The sequence below is a fragment of the Neomonachus schauinslandi genome, chromosome 8 (assembly GCF_002201575.2).
Source record: "Neomonachus schauinslandi chromosome 8, ASM220157v2, whole genome shotgun sequence".
Taxonomy (NCBI): domain Eukaryota; kingdom Metazoa; phylum Chordata; class Mammalia; order Carnivora; family Phocidae; genus Neomonachus; species Neomonachus schauinslandi.
This window is the reverse complement of record NC_058410.1, coordinates 14,561,601-14,575,747: the sequence shown is the minus strand read 5'-3', so window position 1 is coordinate 14,575,747 and position 14,147 is coordinate 14,561,601. Positions and strand designations below refer to the sequence as shown.

Sequence of the window (14,147 nt, the reverse complement as noted above, 5' to 3'; positions counted from 1 at the left end):
ATTTTTCACAGTAATTATTCTATTTAGTTTTTACTATAGCTCCACACAGTATTAATATTCCTATTTCACAAATTAGACCACTGAGGCTCAGGGGTAAGTAGAAAAGCTAGATTTGAATCTAAACTTAAATGATGCACTGATTCCACATACCCTCTCCCCAGCATATGTCCCATTTAATTTTGTCAATGACCCTGGGAGGTAGGAAGAACATATTTATACTCACTACACAAAGGGCAAAGAGAAAACTTTATTAGTAAAAAGGCCAGATCAAATGGCCCATGCCTTTGACCACCTGCCTTGTCCTTTTTCCTTAGCGCATTCCTTGAGAAAACAAGCCAGCAGCATGCAAACATGATGATTTATGTTCTTTTTTGATAAATAATCATAAGCTACATCATTACCTTCAGTCCTATAATTTATTAATTTTAGCCAGCTTGTATCCTATGGCATTTAAAAGGTTACTTTTAAAATAAAATACTACGGTAACAGATGAGAAAATGATTTGGAGCTATGGAAAGACTAGAACAGATTATATCCTAGATTATATCCTAGAGAGCTTAATGAGAGTTTGTGTGTATATATAAAATAAATACAGCTTTCCATTAGAATCTCTATTCCATAATACATTTATGATATGTTAAGCTTTAAAGACAACTTCAAAAGCTTGGGTTTCTTTAAGAATCTTTTTCTAGTTTTTATATTTAGCAAATAAAATATGTCCTTAACTGTGTTTTTCCTATGCTTGGGGATGATTTTTTTAGCCTATGTTACTGAGATGAAAAAAAAAAAATTGAGAGAATAACAAAAGCTGATGGAGAGTATTTTAGCTGCCTACCTTCCAGATCCCGTGACTTCTTCACATAATATACATGAAGTTTGCCACTCGCTATTACCTTGTCATAGCACTCGTTAACCTGCTGCTGGAGCAGGCTTCCTCCAGCCTGGCTTGAGCAAGACAGCCCTGGGCGGGTCTTCATTGTACTGCAGCTGCCCCCCTGGCATGCGGATTCTAGAGTCGGCTTCCTTGTGACATGCCCAGTGTGGGGCACTCAAGTTAGACCAGCCAAATGAATCCCTACACCCCCATTCGAGGGCTGTCCTGCTGTCTCTCTTCCAGGTGCTGGTATTTCCCCCTCCCACCCACTCCCAGATCTCTGCTTCTTCTTTAAAATCCTAAGACAAAAACTAGTTACTTGCTTCACTCCTTTCCACTCTCCAAGTGGGCCCACTTCTCTCTTCCAAAGCTTTCATAAGCATTAACTATACTTTTGGGGACTTATTACATATTATACTTTCATTATCTGCAACTAATTATCTCTCCTACTGGGCTCTAAAGTCTTTGGAGAAATGGACTGTGCTTTGTTCATCCCTGCGTCCTTAACCAATAAGTGTTTGTATTTATATTTTTTAGACCATAACAATCTAAACCAGACGGTAAAATCCTTGAAAACAGCAAAATGTTAGTATGCCTAATGTAATTTACTTAGATGAGAAGAGCTTACTAAATGTTACCGAATTAAATGCCCTTGTCATTCCTACCCCCAAAAATACTCAGGAAAAGAAAAAGAGCACTCTTAAGTAATATGATAAAATCAATGCTACTAAAAAATAAGAAAAACAAAATCATATCATATTTTATCATTGTTTTATTCGTTTGGTTTTTTTAAATGGGAGAAGTACCTGTGGTGATTTTCCATGAATTTCTCTTACAATCGAACCTTAACACCCTCATGCTCTCTCCCATCATTCGTGGCACCTACTTATGTGTGTGTTCCCATTATGTCCTGACTCACCTTCCACTGTTTATGGAGCTTTCTAACGGCTTCCTGCAGGCCCTGCTGTTCCTGCTCAGGGAGAATGTCGGTGAGCTCGTCGCAAGCTTTCAGGAAAGCATTGAGCACTCTCTGATCCAGCTGACTGAAAAACTCCTGGCACGGAGAGGAGGAAGTGGTTAAGAGTGTCGGGAAGAATAAAAGGCAGCATCAGACACTCTACAGTTAAGCAGTCACGCCTCTACACGAGTCCCTCAGCCAGCTGCTGCCCTCTTCAAACCTTCCTGGCAACTACTCTTTTTTTTTTTTTTTTTTCAGGAATGAACTATAATTATCTACAGTTATGAGTCAGAAGCCACCACATCTGAAATTCAACTAGTGCTTTTCATTTTTTAGGAAAAAAAAAATCTTTTCAGCTTTCAAATTTGGTAGACTATTCCGGAAGGCCAAGGGGCCTAAAAACTTGATTCCATAGTAATAGAGTTTTCACTCCTCTTCGGTGAAGTCAGAAGAGCAGAACAGAAGCTAGCGTTTAGTCTCACAATTCCTCATACCCTAATGTAATGGGTTTCAGGCCCTGCTGATTCATTAAGAGCCATTTCTACATTCAGACAAGTACGCACATGGCCCCACAAGCTATGGACAGAACGGTGCTCCCCACTACCTGCCCAAATTTATATGTTGAATCCCTAACCCCCAATGTGATGATATTTGGAGCTGAAGCCATTGGGGTAATTAGGTTAAATGAGGTCACGAGGGTGGGTCCCTCATGATGGAATTAGTGCCCTTGTAACAGGAGACATCAAAGATCTTGCTCCCTATGTATCTCTGCCTTATGAGAACACAGTGACAAGGTGACCATCCACAAGCCAGGAAGAGAGTCCTCACCAAACCCAACCATGCTAGTACTCTGATCTCAGACCTATAGTCTCCAGAACTGTGAGAAAATAAATGCCTGTTGCTGAAGCCACCCAACCTGTGTATATTTTTATGGCCGTCCCAACAGACCCAAACAGCACATGTGCACCTATATACATGACCAAGTCTCACACAGACTCAGGAGGATATATGCAGACATACTTTAAAACAACAGTGGTTCAAAACAGAAAGGGCCACACTGCAGCAGAAGTATCAACTGAAGGAGATGTTGAGTGGTCACAGACATCAACCTTAAGTTCAGTCAGCTACATCACAAATATATTGCAGTCATCATCTGATAGTGTGGTTTATATCAATATCCACTGAAATTTCAGGAAACATAACTCAAAATACATGATCTCAGAGGCCCCATCATCTCCATACAGCATTTAAGAGACTATTAACATTTTCAATACCTATATGATTTAAATGAGTATGATTAACAGGAAGATGACTTCACAATAGGACAAGTTGTGGATCAGCTACCAAACTTCAAGCAACATGGTATTCACACTTCGATATGGCGGATTCATGAAATGAGCACAAAGACTTAGCCATCCACCTAAAATTATCTCTTAAAAAGAATATGTTGGTTATGTAAGAATTTCTCAGCTAAATAATTCAGGAGAGCCTCATTATATATCTAATAACTCTACCACTTCAGGGGCTTAAGAATGGCCAATTATAATGCAGCTCATCAATTGCTCCTGAAGTCTTTTTTTGCTGCGGCCATTTTTTGGGTCTAATAACCTAAAATATTTCTGCCTTCCTAACTCACCTCTTCTTACCCCCGCCTCAAAAACTTAGTATTAGGACAGAATGTTCTTTTTATTTTTCACTCAAGACCACTTGTCTGTGTCCTCAGGTCAAGTGCCCCATGAGGGACAAACTCACGGTATGTCTCTTCAGGAGGTCTTCTGGGTTTCCCTTTTCCTCCAGGCCCTCCTGAGCAATCCGCAGCACCTTCTCTAACTCTGCTCGAGACTCCTCAAATTTTTTCATCAAGCGACTATTGGTTTCCACATGTTTCTTCCAGTCTCCAATTTTCTTCACCATATTCTTGATTTAAAAAATAATGCCAATGTGATGCTGCTCTCTCATTATTGAAAGCATCATTTTGTTAAAGAGTACTGTTTCTTTAAAAAAGAACACTCAGAAGGAATACGTTTCATTATGATGAGAGTAATCAACTTCTTTTGACATTAATGAGTATTAGAAAAAGAAGTAAAATGATTGGTTCCAAACCTCAGTAGGCAAGGCATTTAGCCTCATTTAGCCATGAGAATTACATGTCCTCATTCTTTGTATTTTCCTTGGCTTATGCTTCTATAGCAGGGAGAAAGCTTACCTGGAAAGCACCATGGACATCTGCAATCTGTCTGTGCAGCTTTGTCTGATCAAAATGCTTTAACAAACTGCTCAAGGTCACGAATTTTTGAACATTTTGACTGCCTTTCTCAATTTGTGTCATGGTTTTCTTACAGCTTTCTTGACAAGCTGACAGTTCCTACAGGGAAAGGAAGCCCACAACAATAGTATTTAAAAGGGTGAGAAAGAGAAGGAAAGAGAATACCATTACAAAACAATAAGAACAACATTATATGGCTTTTAGGCTTTTAGTCAGCTGTAAGTAAAATCAAAAGTACAGAGAAGTGTTTCTTTTCATTGAGAAGAGCTCAATTTTAAGCAATCACTGGTCCGTGTTTTTTTTTATATAAGGCATTTAAATGTCACATTGAGTTTTTTGAGATTTTTTAAAATTTCATGCCTGCATTATTAACATTAAGAAAATGAAAGGCCATCAAAATTGTCATTTGCCTGCAATGTGTCCAACTCACAGGCCTATGATTTATTGAGAGAACAATCCCAAAATCAATCAACATATTAGGTTTCAATCTGACTAAATAAATACTAATGTACATACTTTACTGAAAGAGCTGCAGCAAATTATATATTATTTGTGTATGCCAAAATGTACAATATTTGAATTCCTAAGGTTCATAAGCTGTCAACCTCATTAACAAAATGGTGGACCTCAGATACTAACCACAAAAGGCAGCAGACTGGTTGGTGTGGGACGACTTGCAGTTGTCACACATTTGCAGGATGAGAAACCATGGTGACCCAGGCCCTTCCACCTCTGCTTAGTAACCTAGCATCATAGTGATTTCTGCAATTGACAGCAGAATTATCCAGCCCAGCCCAAGGCCAACAGTCATTTTTTGACTTGAAGCTGCACTATTTGCATTTCGACACCCTCAACAGCTTGGAAAAGTATTTCAAACTGCTCATTTGGATACCAGTTTTGGTAATCTAGAGGCAAATATTAAGACCAAGGTTTTGTTTGTTTGTTTTGAAAAAAAGAAGTAAGGACATATTTTTCCTTTTGAAGATTTAGGACATAAAAAGTAATATATGTTAGAAAGATATTATTAAATATTATTAATATTATTATTACTAAGATATCAAATGTTATTTTAATTGTGGAAGGATTCTTTGATGGCAATTTATAGCAATTTGAGAATACGAGAAATGGCACTGTAACTCAAAGTGAAAGACAATCTTTATCCAATATGATGAAAATCCACTAGAATAGGGTTTGGTGGTAGAATCATTGTGGTTTTACTATCAGTAATAGTAAAAAAAAAATAATAATTGCTACCAGTTATAGAGTACATACTATGTGCCACTATGTGCTAGTTACATTATGGAATATATAATGTAATCTCCACAATAAGCTCTCAACTTATGTATTATCATTATCTGTATTTTAAGGTGAGGAAATAAAAGCTAATCAAATCTTTGTAATTTGTTATATCAGATCTAAGATCTGAATACCTGTCTGACTCACTTCAGATACTCTCTGTTCTTTCTGCTAAGTGATGCTACCTTCCTTCCAAGAATCTGTTTCAGTGAATGCAGTGGTAAACCATTTGCCCATTAAGTTTCACACTCCTCTGATGGATAGGGTCATTTATAATAAACCACCTAAATAAGTCAATTAGCTGCAAGGGTGGGAAGCTGTTCTGCATAGAGATCTGCTTATAAAAACTGAGACCAAAAAAATGATTATCACTCCAAACACATTTCAAGAATTTTATGATTGTATAATCAGACTTAATCTTAGAGGCAAAGAAAAGATCTCATAAGACAGTTTACAGACACTGGATAGAAACAGAATGCAACTATTTGCTTTTATATATCTAAATATCTAAAATTTGAAATTTATTTATAAAAATGTTATCTCTATATAAATTTAGATAGATAAAATTTTCATTTTATCGTTAGTGGACAGGGGTTTCGTCTTTGGACAGATATATATTTTTGTTTTGAGATGCCAGTGCTATTCTATTTTTTTTTAAGATTTTATTTATTTATTTATTTGAGAGAGAGAGGGAGAGCGAGAAGCAGCCTCCCTGCTGCGCAGGGAGCCTAATGATGCTGGGCTCAGTGACAGGACATTGGGATCATGACCTGAGCCAAAGGCAGACACTTAACGACTGAGCCACCCAGGCACCCCTGGATGCCAACGCTATTCTAGAAAAATGTTTCCTGTCCTAACCGAATTTCTACCACTATAAGCACCACCTCCGTCTTACTACACATGCTTTAAAATAACTATGTCTCCTCAAAAGGACTTCTCCTTACCTGTTGTTTCTGTTTAAAAAGAGCACTAGATTGTGCCACATGCTCAAGAACTGTTAAAATTTCATTGATTTTCCCAAGTGAGTCATAAAAGAGTGTCATCTGCTTTTCTAATTCTTCCAATGGTATCAACAGCTGTCGAGACTCATAAAGGAGTGGTGAGTGACATTCTTTGACCTTTAAAAATACAAAGACAAAAATTCTATTAAAGGCCACTAATTACCACAAACTCAGGGCACTGTTCACAGTTTTGGGAACATTTTCTTCAGTGATATTGTCATCTGGTGCTTGCAGATCTTCAACGACCTTTATTTATTTATTTATTTATTTATTTAAGATTTTTTTATTTATTTGCGAGAGAGAGAATGAGAGACAGAGAGCATGAGAGGGAGGAGGGTCAGAGGGAGAAGCAGACTCCCTGCTGAGCAGGGAGCCTGATGTGGGACTCGATCCCGGGACTCCAGGATCATGACCTGAGCCGAAGGCAGTCGCTTAACCAATTGAGCCACGCAGGCGCCCCGACCTTTATTTAATGATATTTCCTATGTATTGTTAAATTTTGATAAAAAAAAAACCAATACTACTGAGACAAATAAATGCAACAGAGTTTTCCCATGAAGATTCATCTAAACTGTCCATCTGGATAGCACTTTCCCATCTAAACAATGTTGCTGGTGAGCCAGATGGCATCAAATTCCACCTCAGAAACTATGCAGCTCATCTTCACTTTGGCCTCAAAATCTGACCTGAGATAGTTGTGAATTACATTATCCAGACTAACCTTCCAACTTTATTTTCAAGGTCTCTAGTACTTGGACCCTTAACTCTAGACAAACCTGTAACTTTGCTGACTCATTCTTCCCAGACAGGCCTTATTCTTCCCTATCTCCCCCAGCTCTATGCTTCGCTACTCTCTGCCCATCATCTTACTCATCCCAAGTGCACAAGTCAGGTACCAATTTATTTACAAAAGTCCCCACGCCAGGGGATATCTCCCCAGTCTGAATTGACCCAGCCCTCATTTGTCACTTGTCTTTTAAAAAAAATGCTGTTACTTTATACACTTGTATTCTTTATCTTAATGCTGAGGCCATACACTCCTGGGGATCAAGAGATCCATAAAGTTTCTGCCTTATCACCTTTATGCTAGAATCCAGGACCAGGTCATTCTCTAAGAACTTCCTGTCCCCATTCATTTTACTTAGAATTGCTCCCCAAATATTATTTGTACTTCTGGGAACCAAGGAAAGGAAATTGAGTCCTTGTTAGTTGACCATTCTCTTTTTTCTTAAATTATAAATATTCTCATGCTGTCAGATACCCTGCCTGAAGGATGAACTCCCCAAAAGAAAGCTACTGATCTACTGTGAGAAGGCTCTGCTAAAATGATGCTGAACAAAATGAAGAGAATCTGCTAATATGCATAAAAATCAAGTATGCTTTAGAAATCTTTCCTGGATACAGTTGAACACTTAACAGAGATGCTACAACTAAAGTAGTAGTTTTAAAAAGCTGAACAACTTAGATGCGTTTTCGGGTGGAATTTGCTTTCTCAGAGGTTGCCCCAAATCATTAAACTTGGCCTAAGCTAAGATATGCAAGCCCAAGATATGGCTCTAAAAGCGTGGTTATCAATTCAACAACATTGACCTCGAATTGTGCCCAATCTCTATAAATAATCTTAACTTGAATATTAAAATAAAAATAATTAGAAATTAACATTCTAATTTATACCAGTTTGGCAATGAAGTTTTCTTTTTTCTTTTCAAGACCATGATTCTTCCTGTTTTCACCTATCTCATTTATTCCTCTTTTCATTACTTTTCCACTACTGATTTCATGTAGGTTATTCTCTTTCTGCTTTTTCCCTCCTAAATAACAGGTTTCTCTCCTTTCTTTTCCTCTGTTTCTCAAGTCTTCATTACAAAATTTTCCTCTTCATTTATATAGTCACTCCTTTCCTGTATCAGAAATTAATTACCCAATCACAAACAACAGCATCTTCATAAAATTCAACTTCAGATAGATAAAAAACTCCAATGGAACTTCCAAAGTTCTTAAGGAAGTCCCTCAACAGAATAGAAAAGTCTTATGGCTAGTGCTTGATGTCCACAGAGTTCCCTGTACACAAGGGTAGAAATGTATAGATCTTAAGTCTAAGGTGAGCTCCACGAGCTGAAGAGGGCAGAATTCTCCACTGCTGCATGGCTATGTAAGCAGAAAATAGCATAAATAATCTTAGAGCAGAGGGATGTCAAATAAAACTCAATAAAAGGGCATTTGGGAATTCTTTCTCATTTAAATATCTGATCTCTTCCTCCTCCTTCCCCTTCCTTTTCTCCCCCCACCTTTGTTTTATCACATTTAACTGACCCCTTATTGCTCCAGAGGAGACCTATCTTTCTAATAAAGCTCCTAGTATTTCTAAATTAACAGAGGTAATACTTGACATCAGATCCATAGTTTCAGTTTTAAAACTCATGACAAAGTTATTAAATGACAGAGTTACTAAATCAAGAATCCCAGGAAAAAGCAAAAGCATCTCTTGACAAGTGAAGAGTTTGCTCATGGGTGTGACTGAGGAGGCGTAAAGCATGTTGAAGTCAGTGTTGGTCCCGCACAGTTGTCATGCATTAAAGTATTTTCCCACCTTGGTCAGCTGTTCTTTGAGCCTAGACATGGTTGCAAACATTTCATTAGCTTCTTCTTGGGAGCTCTCTTTGGTAATGAGGTGTGCAGTCTTTGTAATCATCTTGTATTGAGCATCCATTACAGGTACCCTCTGCTCAATGTCCTGCATGTATCATTGAAACAGCTAAATTAACACATGGTACATTTCCTTTCAATTTCAGGATTCCACAAAAGGTTGGACAAAAATCAGTATGTACTGTATAAAATCCTATACCTCTAATAAATTTTTGGAGATTCCAGTTATTGCTTTCCTTTTTTTGCTAATATATTATATATTTGTAATATCACATGAATAGATAAAAGCTTTCCTTTAGAAGTAACCATAAATCCTTAAATTAACATACAGACAAGCTGAAGTAATCTGTACACTTTCAAAATATATGTGTTAATGCAGTATACAATCATTATATCAAGTAAATGCATGTTAATTTGGGGCAATTCCTCTGACCTTAACAATGATACAACTTACTTTTTTTTAAGAAAAGTAACACACTGTCATAGTAGAAAATTTATAAATCAGAGATAATAAGAAAAAAAATTAAATTACTTACAGTCTTCTCACACAGTGATAACCTGGGCCAACATCTCATCACTACATCATTAATGTTTTCCCCTGTGCATGCTTACACCCATTTTTTTATATTTACCAAAAAAGGATACTATTTTTTGCTTTTATCACTTAATAGTATATTAGAAAAGATTTCCATGTCATTAAATATTCTTTTACTACTTCATTTTTGAGAGCTGCAAGGTATTCAAAATATGTGAAGAGCACAATTCATTTAGTCAATACTTTATAGGAGAGGCATTTATGTAGAGGTGTTATCTGTAGATGTTTCCTGTTTTCTCTTAGTCCTTTGTAATTTGGTTGTAGAAAAAAATCTCTAAATTAAAAAAACTATTTTGAAGTTACTATATGATCAAAACATATCCTTAAAAAATCCAAATAGATTTTTTATTTAAATGCATTTTTTTTTCAATTTTGAAGTGCTAATCAGGATATGCACACGTGTCAAAATGGTGCCAAGAGACATAGGAAAACTTTGCAATGATCTGGGTTAACTTCAGTGATCTTCCTTTTCACAACAGAATAGGTTTTCACTTTCTTGTCCAGAAACTACCCCCTCACCTCCAAGTCTTGAATTAATAACTTGACATTAAGAAAAGAGACTTCTAAGGGTTCAGAAAGTTTCTTATGGGCTTCATTTGCAAAATCAGACAGGACAGTAACACAGTCTGTGTACTCCTTCTTCATTCTGTCCATTTCATCAGCCCGAGCATACTGTTAAGAAAAGGGAGGAGCACAACATGGAAAATCATTAAGTCAAACCTCTGGGAGCCTGTAATTTTGACACTGACATACTCTCTAGAATTGTTATATGGTAAGAAAGATGCTAATTTCTGACTCTTATTTTAGATACACTTGAAGTAAGTCCAATTACTGTGAAAGGAAAAAAGGAACTAGCATAGAAGCAAAGAATTACGATTTCAAACATGAGTCGTCCCATATTTGTAGGCTCCATATGTCAATATAATCCTTAATCAAACTATACATTTCCATAATGTTCCTCTATTATAAATGGGAAAGAATAAAGGACCAAAAATAAACATAACAGTTCTAAACACATCTATACTCTGCCTAAATAAGCCCATGCTACAACAATAAACAGTCTCTAAACAGACTGTTTACAACACATGCATGTTCTAAGCATATAGAGATTGAAAGACATACTTGCTTGACTTCCATGAACAACTCCCTCCATCGCCCATTGAGCAATAGTAATTGCTGTTTAAGATCTCGGGAAACCATCTCATCACATGTTTCAATTAGAAAATTGCCCGCATCATTCATGGCAGCGTGCTGCTGTATCCAGTGAGGCAAATTTCGGAAAAAATCCTAAAAAATAAACAATGCACACTACCGTAAACCACAGACCAAAAATTAATAAATGATATGGAAGTAACCAAACTATGAGAAGTATCTTTGTTCTAAATTTGTACAAATTTTAAGGTAAATATTCGCTCTCCTTCCAGATGCAATTTTCAGTAAAGAGATTCAAAAATAGGAACTAGAAATGCTGAGTGTCTTTTTATAAGAACAGCTTATATCTTTTACCATATATTTTGCCGAAGACAAAACAAAACATGATGGCCATTTTCTGTTATTCCTATTTTACAAATTAAAAACTGAATTTCTGTAAGTGTAAGGGACTTGTACGTAGTAAATACCAGTGCCAGAGTCATATCAAAAGTGTGGCATTTTAGAGTAATGTATAGTTTTGTTTAAAAATTATAAACAAACTTTTGACCTATCATTTTTTATTTTAAAGTCTGAATATAGTACATGAAGATAATTAACCATCATGGATACAAATCATTGAAGGAAAATTTTTAAAAATTATATATCTGGGCCAAGAAGACTTAATACAGTAACATCATTTCTTATTTGTTTAAGGTTACTCACTTGGCAACAAAGCAGTTTTCTGCTGATTTCAAGTTAATATATGCGTACATACATATACGCACACACCACGGTAAAAACCAAGGATACCAAAGATAATTCAAAATCTATTTTATAAGCCATGTGTGGGAGGACTTCTCACATAAATAGATGAGAACACTTCTGTTTCTGGTGGTTATAGTCCCTTGGATGAAATTAACACATATGACATCTACTAGGGCACTGCCAGTCTAATCAGAAAAGCCAAAATCTGTATGGGTATACAGTTCTTGTCATCCTCAGCTACACAAGAATAATTAATCTATGTGAAATATAGAGTGGTAAACATTTAAAAATTATGCATCTACTTGCATAACACAATAATAGAAGAGCCAATCTTGGATAGCAAGCACTTAATTCTAATGTATGTACTTCTTAATGGGAATCTGATATTTTCCCATGAAAAATCAATTTATATGTAAAAGATATTAAAATGCCAGGTTCCCATTAAGAAGTACATATACAGAAATCAATCCATTTTATGTGATATTTTAATGTAAGTGACATTAAAGTAAAATAGTACCTCTTAAACCCACACATACACACCTGTAATTGGAGGAAAAATATCACTCTTGCCCACTCTTGCCATTCTTACCCCTTAACTGAGGGCTGATAAAATCCAAAAAGGAATATCCAAAGAGACAAAAATGTGGTGACCCAGATGTCCAACTGGTGTGTGTCATTATGCAGAATCAATATTAAGTTATCCTCTCTGAAATGAGGAAATCCACAGAGGTCAGGGCCCTTCACGTACAGACCTAATGGTGAGTATAGGGACCTCTGCGGCCCCCTGGGTTTGGCTGTCCTTTCATAGGTTCCTGCTCTTCTGAATGCAAAAGCCAAACACTGAACTGATCAGAGAGGGAATTGTTTTAACATAACTTCGATAAAGCAGTGTATTTCTTGGCCTAAAATAATTTACTAACCCGAGAGCACAACTCTTCAGGCAAAGTCAAGAATCTTGAGTCACATTTGCAAATATATAACATTCCCTAGAGAACTATGCTGTGTCTCATTGCTAAGTTCGTGTGTACTCCTTTCCTTTGGTAAGAGCAATCTTACCTTTTTGGCATGCTCTGACTGATTTAGCATTTTCTCTGCATCCTCTAACCAGGCCTGAAGACTGGCCACAGTATTGCCATATCGATCCCAGTTAGCGATTACTTCTTCCAGCATGCTCCGCACGCTCCTAACTTCTACTGAGAGGTTCCTCCACTGGGCAGTGGTTTCGTTCATGAATTTCATCACATTCTCGGCTTCTTCCACTAAAACAGATACAACAAATTATAATTCTTACTTTATATTTTAAATCCACCAAGGCTTTTCTCTATGGTCTATACACTGGTGTGCAATTATAATTCTTCTTTAAAGATTTTTTTAAAGATTTTATTTATTTATTTGACAGAGAGAGACACAGCGAGAGAGGGACACAAGCAGAGGGAGTGGGAGAGGGAGAAGCAGGCTCCTTGTTGAGCAGGGAGCCCGATGCGGGGCTGGATCATGACCTGAGCCGAAGGCAGCCGCTTAACCGACTGAGCCACTCAGGTGCCCCTATAATTCTTCTTTAGATTATAAAGTTAAAAGATGAAATGTTAGAATTTCATTCACTAATGCTGGGTATTCACAGGTATTTATAAAGATAAAAGATAATATTTTTAAATTGATAAACGGGATGCAATAAAGGACATACGTATTTTTTTGCATTTTATATACACTCAAATAGATGGTCACATATGTAGTATCAATCACAAATGCTATAGTTCATTTTCAGCAAATATGACAGACATATTTATAAAATGAAGCAAACATATTTTACAACTTGTGTCTTCACACTAACTTAAGTTTTCATTTACTTGATAGTAATATTCAAGTTACTTTTTTTCATTTAATCCTCAGAATTGAAAATAGGTTAGAAAATTGCAATTTAGAGAAGGAATGCTTTTTTTTTTTTTTTGCCCCTTCTCAGAAGATCACACACATAGACATGCACACACACACAGTATGATTATATAGGTCAGACAGGTATTGCACAAAGTCAAGGGGACTGAAGCCAATATGTGCATTCCAGGCCCATGGCAGGGTCACAGAAAGATTCTGCAAGAAAAAAAAATGAGCTGATCACAGAAATCTGCAGGTTCTAAACCATACTGCATTCAACAGTTTAGCCAATTCTATCATGTGTTTTACCTGAACCGTCAGCTTGGATGTACATCTCTGCTGTCTGTTTCAAGATTTGGTATGTCACTTCATACTGTTCAAAGAACTTGGTATTTTCTATAAAAGACTAGAAAGGGGGAGTGGTTAGAAGACGGCAAACACTAGGCATAGGTAGAAATACCAAAGTCCATTTCTTCAAGAGAGATATACCGGTATTTTGCCCAAATTTACCAACCTCACTCTTATAAAATATAGCAAATTAATTCAACTGTTATAAAATAACCTGGCTATTCCGAGAATATAAATTGATTCCACACTCACTTTTAATTCTAACTCAGCACTATTGAGAAAGTATTCTATTTCTTCTCCACGCAAGGGTTTGTTTTTAGAAGAGACTGAAGTCTCTCCAGACAACCTGGGGCTAACATTTAGAAAGCACTAAATTTGGAAGAACATTTTCATGT

At 36.6% G+C, this 14,147-nt stretch overlaps 1 protein-coding gene across 1 annotated transcript in view; it reads right to left on the bottom strand.

Annotated features, from left to right (window-relative positions):
- The window catches only part of LOC110583187 (nesprin-1-like), a 218,164-nt gene that overhangs the window by 62,479 nt on the left and 141,538 nt on the right, over positions 1–14,147 (bottom strand). Inside the window, exons 14-22 of the mRNA XM_021693239.1 lie at positions 13,714–13,810; positions 12,589–12,791; positions 10,759–10,923; positions 10,156–10,308; positions 8,986–9,129; positions 6,339–6,512; positions 4,039–4,197; positions 3,585–3,749; positions 1,794–1,928 (exon numbers count right to left, since the gene is read on the bottom strand). Coding sequence (XP_021548914.1) covers positions 1,794–1,928; positions 3,585–3,749; positions 4,039–4,197; positions 6,339–6,512; positions 8,986–9,129; positions 10,156–10,308; positions 10,759–10,923; positions 12,589–12,791; positions 13,714–13,810 — 1,395 coding nt within the window. The remainder of the gene's footprint in view (positions 1–1,793; positions 1,929–3,584; positions 3,750–4,038; positions 4,198–6,338; positions 6,513–8,985; positions 9,130–10,155; positions 10,309–10,758; positions 10,924–12,588; positions 12,792–13,713; positions 13,811–14,147) is intronic.